We start from the raw sequence: 16,546 nt of genomic DNA, 5'->3' as shown, positions 1-16,546 counted from the left end.
CGGCGCGAACGCCTGCGCAAACGCCGGCGCGCTCTTACAGAGCGCGCCTGTTTGCGTTGCGCGGCTCGGGAGCGCGGCTCCCTACCGGCTCAGCTATATGGGACCCGGAGGGCTTCCCCTCCGGATCCGGCTCAGCTGTGCCGAGGCCCTCCGCCCCACTTACCTTCAGGGGATCAGCTGCTGCTGCCCCCGCTGCCGATTCCTCTGCTGCTGCTGCTGCCGCCGCCGCCGCTGCCTCGGGTCAAAAGTTAGTTATGGGGCACACGTGCGTGCGGGACACACGTGTGCCTAACTCCTCTCCTTCCCGCTGCTGCTTCCCAAGTGGTTAACTCTTTGTGTAAATGAGAAAACTGCAGCTTCAACATCAATCTGAGTCAGGGCTGAAGAAAGAGACTTGATACCAGACACAGGGCACAGAGAGGAGGAGATTCAGAGCTAGGTGAGGGTGAGTCTGTCTGAGGACATCTATGGTGGGAGAGAGGCCACTGGCATGGGATGGGATTAGATATGGGAGGGTGAAGAGGTAGTGAACGGGGGGGTAGAGGTGAGTTGTGGAAATGAGAAGGGGAATGGGGATGGGGTCAGAAAGTTTGAGTAAAAACAGAACCTTCTCACCAAAAAAAAAATCGCATTCAGTGAAAAAGCAACACTATACACACCCAATTTATTTTTCAGGAACAGCCTCCAGGATTGTTATGTTTCCTTCTGAGATTTTTCAATTTCAGACTTTTCATTTATCATGTGAAAAATCAGCTGAATAAAGTACAAATGAAATCACACGGTCCTTCCACAAACATGTGCACCTCCCACGAACAAGATGGTCTGTGGCCTGGACGCGGTGCAGAGTTCTCAGTGCTGGGTCAGACTGTGGAGGCTCCGGTCTTCAAAATCCCTGTGCCAGGGTAGGGTGTTCAGGTCTTTCCAGCACAATATGGTCTCCTCTTCAGTAAATCAACAGAGACAACCTGATACTGGTCAGTGACTGCCCACCTTGTACGCCTAGGGAGGTGACAGACACCTTTGAGGATTACACAGCAAGGGTTGGTTCTGTCCGCAGGAAAATTTGAAACCTGCTTTGTGTTTCTTACTCACTTTCTCATCTGATTCTTTCTGAATTATTTGGATCTTTGATCTCTGTTCCTTATCTGAGAGGTAATTAGCCATGAAGACAGGCAGAAGGCAAGGCAGGGTCACACACCTTAGAGACTAACTGGTCCAGAGCGGTGTGGAGTTTGTTGCTTATTGTTCTTAGCACTGTAAGATGCAGCCTGGCCAGAAACTGTGTTCTCAGTCTACAGCAACTCACTTCTGAACCTATGCTCATCTGGTAAAACAAGTGGTCAGAGCTTAGAGGTAGTACACAGGTTCTGTCTTGTGGTAGAAATGAGATCAACTTGGCGTTGCATTTGGGAATGTTTCTTCCTGGTGAGGACTAGGGCTGTGCGAAGCGGAAGTGGTCTGTTTCGACAGAACAGTGTTTCGTTTCAACTTTTGTTTCCAGTCAAAGCGGCTGCTCCATTTCATTCCACCGAACCGTTGTGCCATTTCAACCCTCTTTCAACGTTTCGCCCATAGGATATACTTGGGGGGGGAGGTGTTGAAACAGGCTATAACTTTCTCATTTCTGGCCTGATTTGGATGAAACTTGCAGGAATGCTTGCTCCGTCACCCATGTCATGAGTTTTGCTTGTCTGCAACTTGATGTGCCGTTTCCCCCAAACCCCTGCACCTATCCCCTTGAAACCTGGCAGGCTTTGTGGCCTCAGCAGGGGCTAGCATTCCTGTAGTTTTGACCCTGCTGTGACTTAACACATACACATGGCACAAGTTTGGCTCTCAAGATTTTGGGGTGCAGTTTCTCCAAACCCCCTGCACCTATCTTCTTGAAACTTGGCATGATTTATGCCCTCCAAAGGGGCCATCATTTCTGTAAGGTCTATCTAAATCTGGCCAGAAATTACAACATTATAGGATTTTCATCCTTCCCCATTATAGCCTATGGGTGAACGGGCAAAACAGCGGCAAAAAGGGCAAAACGTTTTGACTTGCCTAATTTTGTTTTGAGGCTGTTTCCACCATATCTGTTTCATTTCGATGTTTCTGTTTTGGCTTCAAAACAGGTCAAAACAGCTTTGAAACAAAACTAGTGGTGAAATTTTGCACAGCCCTAGTGAGGACCCTTGTTTGCTCTACTAACCTAAGATATGTCATAATGATGGTGCTTTCCCAGGAGGTGTTATAACAAATTTTCACACACAAGCATGCACATACACATACACAACCACCACACACAAGAAAGAAAACAGACTCTTGCTCCCTTGCTTCCTGTAAGTTACGTTTACTCTTTAATATTAATATTAATGCATTTTCATAGAGACACTTTGTATTTACAAAATGAACAAACCTAATTGTTTACATGTCCAGAGAGCTAATGGTTAAAAGAAAATAGAGAATGATCCAAGCATATTCCAGGGTCACAGGAATAGTGGCTGTTGCACAAATGCTAGCATATAATGCCACTTTCATCATTCAAAATGAACAGAGTTCTGTCCCTCTACCCCCTTCCATTTTATCCCATAGACCTGCCACCACATCCCACCCACTCGCGCTGGAAAGACTCAGTTCAGGATAGCTCCCATAGAACTGAATTTATTAAAAGCAGGAATAGGCAACTGGTGGCTGTCTGCTACAAGTGACACGGGAAGTCTCTGTGTGTGGCACATAGTGAATAGGGGAAGAAGCAGGCAACACAGAGACAGATAGGACAGGGAGCAGAAGCAAAGAGATGTGACTGGGTGCTCAGGGCAAAAGAGCAACAGCGACTTACGAATTACTGCTCCCCTTCATCCTCCCCAGTTACACCACTGGCAGGGAGCAGAAGACAGAGCACCAGATCAGACAGGGGAAGGGGAAGCCTATTGCTAACGTTGATGATATTGAAGTGACAGTGCTCAAAGATTGCTCTATCAGGTAGGGGCTTCTCTTGCTTGGCCTGAAAAGGATGAACCTTTTCAAATATGTACAATAACATGATTATTTTCTTGCTTGTTTATCCCTTGATCTAGAAATCTTTGAAGTTGGATCAGGAAAAGGAACAAAATATTCCCAGCCCTGAGAAGCTAGATCACATCATTTTTTAAATTGCTGTATGGGTATGGGCAAGGATTCTGTGAATCTGTATTTTTTTCTCTTTCTCTGATAAACAATATGAGCCTTTTTTAACTGTGTCAGCTCACAAAACAATTTTTTTTTCTTTTCTTGGCTCTGTACCCAGTAACTGTCTTTGTTCTCTTCTTTTTTGTTAAAAATTAATCTTCTGGAAGACGTCCCTTCTCTTTTCCTTATTACTTACCAGTATTATTATATAACTACTGTTATATTAATTGATGTGTTTACTTAGAGGACTGGTGGCACATTGTTCCACACTTGCGTTGGCCTATCTAATTGCTTGCGCACTTCTACTGCTCCTGGGTCATCTCAAGCAGATGTTACTTCTATGATTAAATGCTTGCATGCAGCCAAGTGCACCCCTTTGCCATTACACTTTGTGGGGACTTTAAATATCCAAGGGTCAAAGTCAGGAAACCAAAGGTCAGGGTTACCTGTAAGAGGCCACAGTATCAAAGCCAGGATTGGAGTTGGTAACCAAAGTCCAACCAAAGGAACAGGAGAGAAACAAAGTCCAGGAACCAAGGAATTGGGATCTATGCAGAGTTGCCAGAGCACAGTTCAGAAGCAGAAGGAATGCTGTTTTCCAGACATGGCCTATTCCTCACCCTAGTCATAACAGGGGCAGTGGCTGCTCAGGTGTTATCAACCAGCCACTCAGTTCACAGGGACAAAGTGGCATCTCAGGCATTGATGGAGGTCTTAGGTGTGCCCTGTCCAGCCCTTTGGAGCTGCAGCCAGGGTGGCAAGTTTGGGGTACCTGCTGTGTTGGTCAGAACAAGGCCCTAGGTTTAAGGCTGCAGGACTGAAACCAGAGTCCATAATAGCTGCCATATTGAGTCCTTCTACACGGTCATCTGTAGTGTCCTGAAGTATATTGCCTAGTGGAAAGAAAAGTACCTCCTGCTTCATGGGACCACTGAGATTTCTAAGCTTCCAGCAGAGCAAATGTGGGTAAAGGACCATTCCTGGGACACAGCTCAGAGCTCTGCCATAGCAAGGGGGCACTGGCAGTGTTACATGAGCATAGAGGGATACAAACAGGATGGCTGGTAATTCCCCAAATCCCTGCCACATCCTACAAGAAGCTGGACAAGATGTTTGCCAAGGAGGCCTCCAATGAATCCTGAAATGAGGTTCTGGGCAGTTTGGGGTCAATCTGCAGATGGCACCAAGGCGATCAGGGACTGAGAGGATGAGGGTTCTGCAGAGCTAAAAATTCTTATCTTAGTCCAAACCCAGACAAGCAGGCAATTAACACAGCCCTCCAGACTGTCTGGTGGAGTAGCAGTCCAACTGCTGGAGAGCAAAGCTCTGTTGATAAGTGCCAGGTACTATACAGTGGCACAGGAGAGTTTCAACCATGTTTCTCAGGGTAGGAGCGTGGCCAATAGGACAGTGCAAAATTTCACTGGCAGTTTCGTTTCAACGCTGTTTTGTCTCATTTCAAGCTCAAAACAGCAAAATCTAAACAAAACAGGGAACTTCAAAACAGTCTCAAAATTAAACGAGGCAAGTCAAAATGTTTCAAAAATTTCAAAACATTTCGAGGCTCAAGCTGGACTTGCCTGCAGGGAAACAGAAACTAAAGTAAGGAGAGGGAAGGGAAAGCAGGGGAAAAAGGGGTGAGAGGAAGGAGTGCTCTCATTATTGACTGTGTAGCTGGCCAGTGACTGTTATCCTTCCCTGAGGTCTCTTCCAATCCCAGTGCTCTGGGGGAGGGATGAAAAAAACTGCATAGAAAGCAGGATTGTTTGAACTGCCCAGATTTCTGCCTTGGTGTCAGTTAAGTGACAGTGTACCTTAAAACACACACAGTGTCACCCACCCACATCACGAGTTTTGCCTGTCAGCAGCTAGAGATGCAGGGCCCCAGAACCCAGACTCCCCTGCACCAATCTCATTACTAGCTGGCAGCCTTCATGACCGCAGCAGGGCCTAGCAGGCCTGCCATGTTCACCCCGTGCCCCAAAACAGACACAGCCCCACAAGCGCCCATGACTCGAGTTTTGCCTGTCAGCAGCTAGAGGTGCAGGGCCCCAGAACCCAGAAGCCTTGCACCCATCTCCTTGACAGCTGGCAGGCTTCGTGGCCTCAGCAGGGGCTACCATCCCTGCAGCTGTCACCCCGCTGTGCCTTAACACACACAGTGTCACCCATGTCATGAGTTTTGCTTGTCTGCAGCTTGAGGTGCAGTTCCCCCCAAACCCCTGCACCGATCTCCTTGAAACCTGGCAGACTTCATTACCTCAGTAGGGGCTAGCACGCCTCCAGTTTTGACCTTGTTGTGGCTTAACACATACATGTGACATGAGTTTTTTGCTTTCAAGAGTTTGAGGTGCAGTTTCCCTGAAACCTCTGCACCTATCTCCTTGAAGCTTGGCAGGCTTCATGCCCTCAGAAGGGGCTACCACACCTGAAAGTTTCATCAGAAGCAGGACAGAAATGACAAAGTTATAGGCTGTTTTGAGCTTCCGCATTATAGCCTATGGATGATACATCAATACAGCATCAAAACAGCAAAACTGTTTTGACAAAACAGAACGGAGCAGCAGTTTCAAATTGAAATGAAATTTGAAATGAAATGCTGTTCTGGTGAAATGTTGAAATGCAAGTCAAAACGGATCGGTGCTGTTTTGCACAGCCCTAATGGCCAATGTGACCTCAGAGTTTCTCTTTGTCTAGTGGTTTTTTATTGCCTCCTCATCAAGTAGGCTCCAAATGATTTTCAATTCTCGGCAGCATATGGGATTAGTAAAGCAGGTGTTAGTGTAATTCATGCCTCTGCTAAAACCCAGTTTCACAGCCAGACCTGGATGACAGGGCTTCAGTGCACATAAGAGTCTGTCCCACAATCTGGGCGGAGCCAAAAAAGAGAGGTGTGCACTGAACAGGGGATATGGCACCCATGGGAAGCCCATTGGATGGAACGCAGCTCAGACAAGCTTGATGCAGGAGAGAGAGAGAAAAAGAGATTCATGTTCAGACAAAAGACTTAACGTTCTCTATGTTCAGAAGTTTATTCAGGTTTCTACTAATGTACAGAGGAATGTTGCCTGGTGCTCTGTAGTGCAGTATAACTAGTATCCTCAAAGGAGCCCAAGTGAATCTCAGTGGAATTTGAGAGCTTTCCAGCACCATAGAAATTGCTTCCCATGGGCTTCAATTGCACAACCTCCAAACAGCCCAGCAGCTGACCCAGCAGCAGTGCTTGCTAGAGCTCAGATCTTGCTAGAGCTGCAACCCAAACTAGAGCTTGCAAGAGCCAGCATCTTGCTAGAGCTTGCTAGAGCTGTAACCCAAACATCCTCAAACACACACAGGGCTCCTCTCTCTAAAGCGTGCCAAAAGGCACTTGGCAGGGAGCCACCCACTCCAGGGCTACTCTAGACTGAGGCAGATGCTCAATCTACAGATGGAGGATTCTCACAGCTGGCTCTACTGGAGTCCCCATAGCTGTAGAGTGCAGAGGCATGTTGGCTAGGTGGCACCTGCTACAATGGGATTGGCTTGTCTACCTCTAAAACACCCTGCTCTCTCTGGTTCTGACAGCACAGAGACTTCCTAAGATAGTGCACCTACTGGGAATTCCTGTTACTCTCCCCCCACTCCCCCTCCCTAGAGCCCTTTAGGCTATGGGGGAGTGTCACAAAGCCAGGGGTCCAAGTGACACTAGGAGGTAAATAAAAAAAACCCAACACAGGGGTAAGCATATATATGATCACACCAGCAGTGTCCAGAGCTCCTCAAAGGCCTTCTAAAGTACCAGCAGACCTGCCTGCCTGCCCAAGGGAACTCCATTTCGTGTTCACAAAGCTACTCCCCTTCCCACCACCATCCAGCCTTTTTTCACTGGAGTTGTAGGTGGCCAACTTGCACTGAGCTGGGAACAGGTGAGCAAATAGGGGTCTCACACCTCTATGAGGACATGCATGAGAAACAAGCAGGTGAGATACTGCTGAGAAAAGAGAACCCAGAGCCTAAGCAGGAGGCTCTGAAGGAACCGATATGGAGGCTGTAGTCAAGTATGGTCCGGGGAGACGGGCACTGGGGTCTCCCTCTCACCACAAGAGGGGCAGGTGTCATCAAGAATGGGGTCAGCAGTATGCCCATGCCTATAAACCATGCAGGAGAAACCAGCTCATATCCCAGTGGGAGGAGAGCACAGGCTGCCTTGCCCCATGCTCATTGTTGGCCACCGGCAACAAGAAGTCCTGCAACCAGAGGCTTGGGCAGGAGATGGTGGAAGGACGTAGGTGGTGTGCTACATGAAAGACCACCAATGTCTTTGGTGTGGAAGTGAAACACTGGGGGGACCTGCGGATGGAGGATTTTATCCAAAAACAAAGCATCTGAGACATTCAAGGTGAGGGCAGTTTATGCTTTCATTTCCAGTAGGCTGTTCCCTGTCCCAAACTCATAATGTCTTAGAAAGTCAGGCTGAGTTGGGAACCAGCCCAGAACCAAGGATAGATTCCCTCCCCATTGAAAGAGACTGGTGGGAAGATAAAGATTGGGCTTGCACTACCAGCATGATAAAATGTCACACACCCTCCTTCATAGTCCAGAAAGACACTGATCTTCCTGGGGACTTGTCTGAGAGGCAGTGGGGTCACCTCAGGGAAGGTGAGAGCATGGAAGTGATCCCAGTCATACTCCACAGCCCAGACTCCTGCTTCAGGATTAGGGGTAATCTGTCCTTTCCTCCTCACAGACTCTCTGGCCACCCCCACGGCCCAGTCTTTCCCCTCCCCAACCTCTACCTCCCAGTAATGTCTCCCTGAAGTAAATCTCTCAGAGCCCAGCACACAAGGCCTATAATCAAATCTCTTAGGATTGTTGGGGAGTCTCTGCACTGTGTCTTCCCACTTCACACTTTTCCGATCCAGAGACAAAACAAGGTTGGGATGAGCTGTGTCTTGATCCAGAGTTAAAATTGCTGAAGAGATGGAGAGAGAATAGGATTGTTAGGGGAAGTTCTGGAGGAAACTGGAGCTATTCCCCACTCTTTTTGGACTCCAGGAAGCTGCCTCTCTCTACAACATCAGAGCTCGAGCAGAGGTGTCCTTGCATTTCTGCAGCCTATGCCAACTTTCTTGCAGCAGTAGGTTGCAATGACCTCACTTGGGCCTGATGCAGGGCAGTGCTAGGACCTAGTTGCTGCTGCCACTTTGCCCAGTCACAGCAAAGGTGAAACCCTCCACCAACCAGCTGTGGCATGGACAAAGCCCCAGCCACCAGTGGGAAGCCCCCCACCACCCAACTACAGCTCAGCATGGGCAAAACCCCCACTGCTTAGCACCACTGAGGCCCTTTGACCCTGTGAGCTGGATCCAGTCTCTCCATGGGCCAGATACAGCCCACAGCTAGAGGTTGCCAACCCCTGGCTTATGAAATGGCAGCCAATTATATAGCTGTTTGTTGAGCTGTAAAAGCTGTGGCTCTCTGTTCTCTTGCTACGGCCATTCCACTCTTAGGTACATGAGCACCAAGAAAGACCCCGGAAGGTTTTAGTGGAGAGGGGAATGAAAGTACAACTACAAGCCTGTACTCCCAAAGGAAGCCATTCCCCAAATCCTTCCTGCCATAGGCCAAAGAGAAGGACAAGGTGTTAAAGGAAGAATCACTTAATACCAGAGTGTAGCAGCTGCCTCTTCATCAGGCCATAACAAAAATGAGGTATCAGCACTGGAAGGAGAGGAAACAGCAACAGCCCTAACAGGAGAACAAATCCCACCACCGCCCAAAGAGAAGGCACAAAGCTAGGGGGGAAGGCCCCTCACCCAGGAGAGAAGGCTCTAGTAGACCTGAGGGGAGAGAGTTCTTCAGTCTTTCCTCTGAATAAAACAATAGGGAGGCATTTCAGTGTCTCTCTGAAGCTGGGGGTCAGTGTCTCTCTGAAGCTGTGATAGGGAATGAGACTGTTTATGTACATAAGTGAATGTGTGAGTTAGATATATTAGCACTGTTTGTAGGACTTATTACATTGGTTTTTTGGAGTTGTTTATTATTTAAATAGTGGGAGGGGGTTACAATTTAAGGAGTGTACATAACAGTGCTGGTGCTACAACAGTGCAGTTAAGGTAATTCACTGCAGTTCTAAAGGTCTGCACATGAACTTGCCTTCAGACTAGTGCTGAGGGTCATGAGCTGTTGATTCATATGCAAACGGACACCTTATCACCTGGACTGGGTGTCAGAGGTAAATGGATGCGATGCAAAACTCATCACTTGTGTAATTTTGACTACAGAAGCTGGTGCACCTCAAGCATGTTTGCCCAGTAAAGAGCTGGTTACATTGGTTTGTGTTGTAACTTTAACAATAGCTTAAAGCAAGACATGTACTTTCCATTTCCCAATTTATAATCTGTGTGTAAACACTCACCCTTTGTATACAATGCCTGTGGTTTCCCCATTTCTCCCTTCAGTTCAAATGACATAGTGTCTAGAAGAAATTAAAAGGGGAAAAAAGAGGAACTTTCTTACTGTCACATTTAAAATGATGTCTTGACCACTGACTCATATCACACCATGGGACTCGTGATGAGGAAACAAAGCCAGAGAGATAACCGTATCTTTAATCAAACATGATTTGAAACCCACCGTGGGCATGTCTACATGTGTGCTCTAATGCGCATTAGTCTATTTTAATGCACATTAAAGCATCATTTTAAAAATGTGTTCTTTAGTTAATGTGCATTAAGACAGGTTAATGCATATTTTCCTAGTACCTCACAAAAGAGGTATTAGATTTAATGTGTATTAAGTAAAGTGCATTAATACACATGTAGACATGCCCAGTGAGTGTTAGAAGTTGCCTGTCATGCCAGTCCACAGAGGATAGGAATTTTTACAGCTCTTCACTAAAGAGCATGAGCTGTATAATTCTCTATTTTCAGTGTTGGATGTTTCCTAGATTAGTTTCCCTTAGGTTGATCAACAGAGGGGTATCCTAATTGTGTTTTTATTGCATGTCATTTAGGCATCCCAAAGTGCTCTCAGTGCCTTATTGTTCTGGAATGTATGTATTTAAGCAAATTGTATAATGGTGAACTATAGCCTTTTACTTATTTTCATTTAGTCTTGACTTGTGACAGTTTAGACAAGAGATTCCCAACCCAGAGGTTGTGACCCCAAGTGTGGCTTTGGCGCGTACAGGTGCAGCCAAAAGTCCCATTCTAAATTCAACTGGAGAAATCCAGATTGTAGTAGAAGTGGGGCCACAACCCTCGAAATAGGATTCCAGGCCCAGAGGGTTTGGTGACTACAGCCTTAAATGAAGAGGTGGCTTCACTGGTGTTCAAATCAGCTTTGGAACATGGGAATAATTAGCTCTTGCCACATTTGGGATATTGTGTGTAAAACAAAGACTTTGGGTTAAAAAAAAGACTAAACCAGTTTGGGAAAGCAACTGAGCCCTCAATCAATCTGATTGTTAAGATGGGATTGATCCTTTTGAGTATTTATTTTGAGTCAAGCTTTTGATGTGGTAACTGCTGTCACTGCTCTTCAAGTGTGGCTCACTTTTTTAAGTGCCATCTTTGTCACTGTTAAACTAACAGCTGGAATGTGGCTATCAAGAACTCTGAGTAAGCTCCATATTGAACCTTCATGTATCCAATACATATGGTTCTGTAGGTGTGGTAGATAAACTGAGCCCTGGCCACCCTCTCCCCACTTAAGCCATTTGGGTTAATTACTTTCACAAGGTCACATGGTGAAACAAGGTGAGACACTCTAATGTCTGTGCCTCTGTTGCATCTTCTCAATGCATCTGCTTTTTATTAAATAGACATGCAATCTAATTACAAACTAGCAAGCTCATCTCCTCCCCAGTCACAGACACTGCCCCCACCTTTCTCTTCACAGATAGATCCCTTCTCAATACCTTTGAACTTCTTCAGAGTCCCCATTAGGAAAGCATTTTTCTTGGAGAAATTAGTGAGTCTCTTTTCTAGATCAGGATAAGTCTCCACTGGAAGCTGGAACATCTCTTTCTTGTACCTGGAGACAAAACTTCAGGTTCTTACACTTCACTGAGTAACTCATTCCAGTTCCTTGCTAGTGACAACTGTTGGTCAGATGAGCCTGGATGTTGAAATCTTATACCAGTCCCAAATTAGGTTCAGAACAGGCAGTAACAGCACAGCCTTACCATAAGGTATCACATGGATAATTCTTCCACCTTGATATAAAGACACCAGCTCCAAGGATCAAAAAGGAGCTTAGTCTTTATAGCCAAGTCACTCCTTGGCTTCTATGCCCTTATGCTGGCATCCTTACATATTTCTGATGTTGTGGACCACGGCACTGACTTTTATCAGGCTGCTCTGCATAGGTCACCAAGCAGTCCTCAAGTAAAAAAGACTCTTGAATCATTCTTGACTGTAACCAAATAATCTGAGAGTAAAACACTCCAATTGTATCTCTGAAATTAGCCCACCAGCCTGCTGGGATGTGACTTTTCTAGACAATGCAATATTCATAGTCATTCTTCATAATTCTGTGTAAAAGGTGAGATACTCAAGATTAAATTTAGCAGAGAGATTTTTATCCTGAATAAAACCTGTCCAATACATTTTTCCTTTTGATCCCAGGAACCACATGGGTCTAACCTACCCTTCATGGCTGGACAGTATGAAGGTAAATGAGATGGAGCAACATACCTGCTCAAGCTGCTCCTGATATCCTAGAGGGGAAAGAAAGATAACAGACTCAGTTCCACATGCCATACCAAGGGGATCTCCAAGGGATGTCATATTTCAAATACAGAAACAACAGGTTTTACTTCACCCTAGGCCCATGGACTAGCTAAGATAAGGGGATTAGTCCAGCTCTAACATCTATGAACCTGACTCTTCAACAGTGAAGGAAAATTCCCATGAGAGAGTTGTATACTGTGGTCTCTGACTGCTGGACTCCACAGCCCAGGAGTCAGGAGCCCTCCCTTCCCCGTGCAGGGCTGTGAGGTCTCTCTCACAGTCTCACCTGCAGAAATTCATTTGCTGGCTGCTGGTACTTTCCCTCTAGTTCATGGATCAGCTCATCAATATGATTAATATCCTTAGATAGCTTGGTGACATTCTCTTTCTTTATCTTCTCCAGCTCCTCCACCAACTTTCCTAGCCAGATCAGTAGGAGTTGCTCTTGTACATTCAGGAACAGGCGCAATTGCTGAAATTCAGACATAAACTTCTCCTTCTCCACTTCAGTTTGTTTCTGTGGGAGTGGGAAAATGCCAGGGAACAGGTCAGAGCTGGAGACTGAGGGACATCTAAAATGTAGTAGTAAGAGTTAACTCCCTTCCTGAGGGCTGCCATGATAACATCTACAGGAAGTTGTCAGCCATCATTGTTAGCAGCAGCAATAAAGCCCTTTTGAGAGAAGTCTCCCTGCCATTTCTTGAGCTATGTGATAGCACATAAATGCATTTCACTGGGCTCCAATACCTCTGAGAGGGATGGTGCCAGCCCTGCCATGGTGACGATACTTTGTAATTAGCAACCTCTAGAAATACGCAGGAAGAAGCACAGTTCAGCACCACATGAAGAACAATGCAGGGGTAGAAAAGGAACCAAATGATCAAACAAGGCAGGACATGACATCCCTACATGAGTTACATTCATTTTTCCTCAGGAGAATCTTTACCAGTGTCCCAATGGCTAGAATCTAAATCATTGATTCAAATGACATAGATTTGGCATGAGATGCAGTTTTGATGCTGCTCTTCTCTAAGGATGGGTGTGTATACATAGACTTTTCTGACCCCACAGAGTAATCCTTGATTACAGAGCAACAGTTGATAACCAACATTAATCACAAGCACAGGAATCTACTAGCAAAGAGAAACCTCAACCCTATACCCATGCAGGGTAAGAACAATGGATACCTACCAGATATTCCTGGATTCTCTTCTCTTCAGTCAGTTTATATCTCAGGAACTTTTCCTTTTTTTCCCTCAAAATCCTCAAATGGGCCTGAAATCTCCCCTGAATAAACAGAAATCATTTGTGGGTGAAAGAATGGGAGAAGGAGGGCTGCTTTGAGGTGTGGAAGTGTAGGGTGTCTTTTCCACCAAAAAATATTATATATCAATATAGATACAGATATCTATATCTATATATTTTAACACTCAGTGGAGGATGGTGAGGGCTGTATAGAGCCAGAAGATGTGGGTATGTCAGTAGTTGTGGCAGAAACCTCATGATGGAATTAATCTGCAAGTAAAATCAAGAGCTCATCCCCATTAGCCTGGACAGCAGCCCCTTCCCTGGTACTCTTGCACAGCCTCTTCTATAGGAACTATGGTGTATGTTGAGGTGTAGAAGTATAAGGTGTCTTTTCCACCAAAAAATATTATATATCAATATAGATACAGATATCTATATCTATATATTTTAACACTCAGTGGAGGATGGTGAGGGCTGTATAGAGCCAGAAGATGTGGGTATGTCAGTAGTTGTGGCAGAAACCTCATGATGGAATTAATCTGCAAGTAAAATCAAGAGCTCATCCCCATTAGCCTGGACAGCAGCCCCTTCCCTGGTACTCTTGCACAGCCTCTTCTACAGGAACTATGGTGTGTGTTGAGGTGTAGAAGTGTAAGGTGTCTTTTCCATCAAAAAATTATTATATATCAATATAACTATATATATGTATATCTATATATTTTAACACTCAGTGGAGGATGGTGAAGGCTGTATAAAGCCAGAGGATGTGGGTATGTCAGTAGCTGTGGCAGAAACCTCGTGATGGAACTAATCTGCAAGTAGAATCAAGAGCTCATCCCCATTAGCCTGGACAGCAGCCCCTTACCTGGTACTCTTGTACAGCCTCTTCTACAGGAACTATGGTGTGTGTTCGGTGGGCACGGGACAGACGGCAAACCACACAGATAAGTGTTTGATCCTCTTTACAGAAGAGTTTCAGATCCTCTTGGTGTTGCTCACATACCTTCTGTCCTGTTGTTCCTGTGGCTGCCTGTGCCCTCAGCTGTTTGACTATTTCTACCACGTTGGCCAGCTGCCAGTTTGGTCGGAGGGATCTCTGCCTCACCGCTTGTCGGCACTGAGGGCAGGCGCAGTTTGGCCCTGACTTCTCCCAGTACTGGGTAACGCAGCTTTGGCAGAAGTTGTGCCCACAGGTTAGAGTGACTGGCTCTGTGAAATATTCAAGGCAAATAGGGCAAGTTGCTTCATGATCGAGGCTCCCCAGAGGCTCCTCCGCCGCCATGGTTCCCTCTGAGCAATACAGAAGAACAAGTGTCTCTCTTGAGCTGAGAACTATGCCCCGCCTGCTGCAGTGGCAGGGTGTTTCCTTTCCTGTATTTGTTTTTGTCAGAATCAGGTTGTTTGCTGAGCTTGGGTGATCCCAGGGGTAAAGTTACTTGTGTCGGGGAGGGCTCTTTGCTCTCAGCTCCTTACACTAAGGCAGAGGTCACATGGGAATCAGGGTCCACTTTGAGATGAAATGCTTAAAGGAGCACAGGTAGCATGGATGTGTTCTAGGGCTGTGTGCAACAGCATTGTGACGTTTCAATGGAACAGCATTTCGTTTTTTTAGATTTGAAACTGCTGTTCCGTTTTGTTTCGTCAAAACAGTTTCGCTGTTTCGACATTTCACCCATAGGCTATAATATGGAAACTTGAAACAGCCTATAATTTTACCATTTCTGGCCTGCTTCAGATGAAACTTGCAGGTGTGGTAGCCCCTTCTGAGGGCATGATGTCTACCAAGATTCAAGAAGATAGGAGCAGGGGGCTCAGGAAAACTGCACCTCAAACTCTTGAAAGCAAAACACTCATGTCACATGTATGTGTTAAGCCACAGCAAGGTCGAAACTGCAGGCATGCTAGCCCCTACTGAGGTAATGAAGTCTGCCAGGTTTCAAGGAGATCGATGCAGGGGTTTGGGGGGAACTGCACCTCAAGCTGCAGACAAGCAAAACTCATGACATGGGTGACACTGTGTGTGTTAAGGCACAGCGAGGTGACAGCTGCAGGGATGGTAGCCCCTGCTGAGGCCACGAAGCCTGCCAGCTGTCAAGGAGATGGGTGCAAGGCTTCTGGGTTCTGGGGCCCTGCACCTCTAGCTGCTGACAAGCAAAACTCGTGTCATGGCTGCTTGTGGGACTGTGCCTGTTTTGAGGCACAGGGGGCTGAAAACTGCAGGCCTGCTAGGCCCTGCTGTGGCCACAAAGCCCACCAGCTATTAAGGAGATCATTCCAGGGGGGTTCTGGGGCCCTGCACCCCTAGCTGCTGACAGGCAAAACTTGTGATGTGGGTGGGTGACACTGTGTGTGTGTGAAGGTATGCCATCACTCAACTGACACCAAGGCAGAAAGCTGGGCAGTTCAAACAATGTTTCCTTCTTTGCAGTTTTTCCATCCCTCCACCAGAGCACTGGGATTGGAAGAGACCTCAGGGAAGGATGACAGTCACTGGCCAGCTACACAGTCAATAATGAGAGTGCTCTTTCCCCTCACCCCTTTCCCCCTCTCTCTCCTTACTTTAGTTTCTGTTTCTCTGCAGGCAAGCTCAGCTTGAGCCTCGAAACTTGAAACTTGTTGAAAATTTTGAAACGTTTCAACTTGCCTTGTTTCGTTTCGAGGCTGTTTCGAAGCTCTCTGTTTCATTTCAATTTTGCTGTTTCAAGCTTGAAATGAGTCAAAACAACCTTGAAACGAAACTGCCAGCAAAATTTCACGCAGCCCTAATGTGTCCGCACAGACGGGTATCAACATGCTCTATGGCAAATTAGCGCATATCCCAATACTTGTGTCTGTTTTGGTTTGATCTTAAACTGACTAATATAGTGCTAGCTGCCTAGCATATTAGTAAATCTTCTAGTTTCTCTTTAACAATCTGCTATCCCTGCCTGATCACATCCATCTGCTACAGGTCTTTCGTTAACCAGTTTAATGTTGGTCAGTCGAGTGTTGGGCTATAAGTGTCTGTGGTGGAGCTTTGTAATGCTATGAGGAAAGGTGTTTACCTGTGATTTGTATCAGGGATTTGTATCAGAGATACGAAATTAAACCAAATTGAATGAGAAAAAGGCCAAAGGAAGCAAACTAAATAAAGTGAACTTTAGGAAGACTACCTGGGGCATGAAGAGGATGCATGCAATACCCATGAGAATCAGACCTGTTGCTGTACTGCAGCCCTTTTCTTTTTCCCCCACCCACCTCTTTTTGCCCATGAGGTTTGCTGTAGTGTGGGTATGAAGTGAGAGAAAAACTTGTTTCTCCCAGAAAACAAGTTAGCTCCAGCTCCTACAGTTTAGAAGAGCACTCAGGAGACAGCAGACGTGTTGTTGAGGCCAGAAGGCTTGTATGCTGGAGGGAGGCTCAAGGAGAGAGACAGGGGCATAAATCCT

At 46.2% G+C, this 16,546-nt stretch overlaps 1 protein-coding gene across 1 annotated transcript; it reads right to left on the bottom strand.

Annotated features, from left to right (window-relative positions):
• Positions 1 to 5,861: 5,861 nt before the first annotated feature.
• Positions 5,862 to 14,418, bottom strand: LOC149852384 (zinc finger protein RFP-like). Its single transcript, XM_090028662.1, has 7 exons — positions 13,984 to 14,418; positions 13,062 to 13,157; positions 12,157 to 12,387; positions 11,835 to 11,857; positions 11,057 to 11,172; positions 9,554 to 9,613; positions 5,862 to 8,107 (listed from the first exon to the last, which is right to left on the bottom strand). The coding sequence occupies exons 1-7, from the start codon at positions 14,398 to 14,400 to the stop codon at positions 7,596 to 7,598; spliced, it is 1,455 nt and encodes a 484-aa protein (XP_089884788.1). The 5' UTR covers positions 14,401 to 14,418; the 3' UTR covers positions 5,862 to 7,595.
• Positions 14,419 to 16,546: the final 2,128 nt, after the last annotated feature.

The sequence above is a fragment of the Crocodylus siamensis genome, chromosome 15, assembly GCF_052110815.1.
Source record: "Crocodylus siamensis isolate JL-2025a chromosome 15, ASM5211081v1, whole genome shotgun sequence".
NCBI lineage: Eukaryota > Metazoa > Chordata > Crocodylia > Crocodylidae > Crocodylus > Crocodylus siamensis.
The sequence above is the reverse complement of the archived record's forward strand: the minus strand, read 5'-3'. Positions and strand labels throughout refer to the sequence as shown.

Excerpts from the sequence above, each read along its gene's own strand:
- LOC149852384 (XM_090028662.1), bottom strand. The coding sequence starts at position 14,400 with ATGGCGGCGGAGGAGCCTCTGGGGAGCCTCGATCATGAAGCAACTTGC. Across the intron at positions 12,388-13,061 it reads AGAGAATCCAGGAATATCTG|AAACAAACTGAAGTGGAGAA; the intron begins GTAGGTATCCAT and ends CCACTCCCACAG. Across the intron at positions 11,858-12,156 it reads CAGCAAATGAATTTCTGCAG|GATATCAGGAGCAGCTTGAG; the intron begins GTGAGACTGTGA and ends TTTCCCCTCTAG.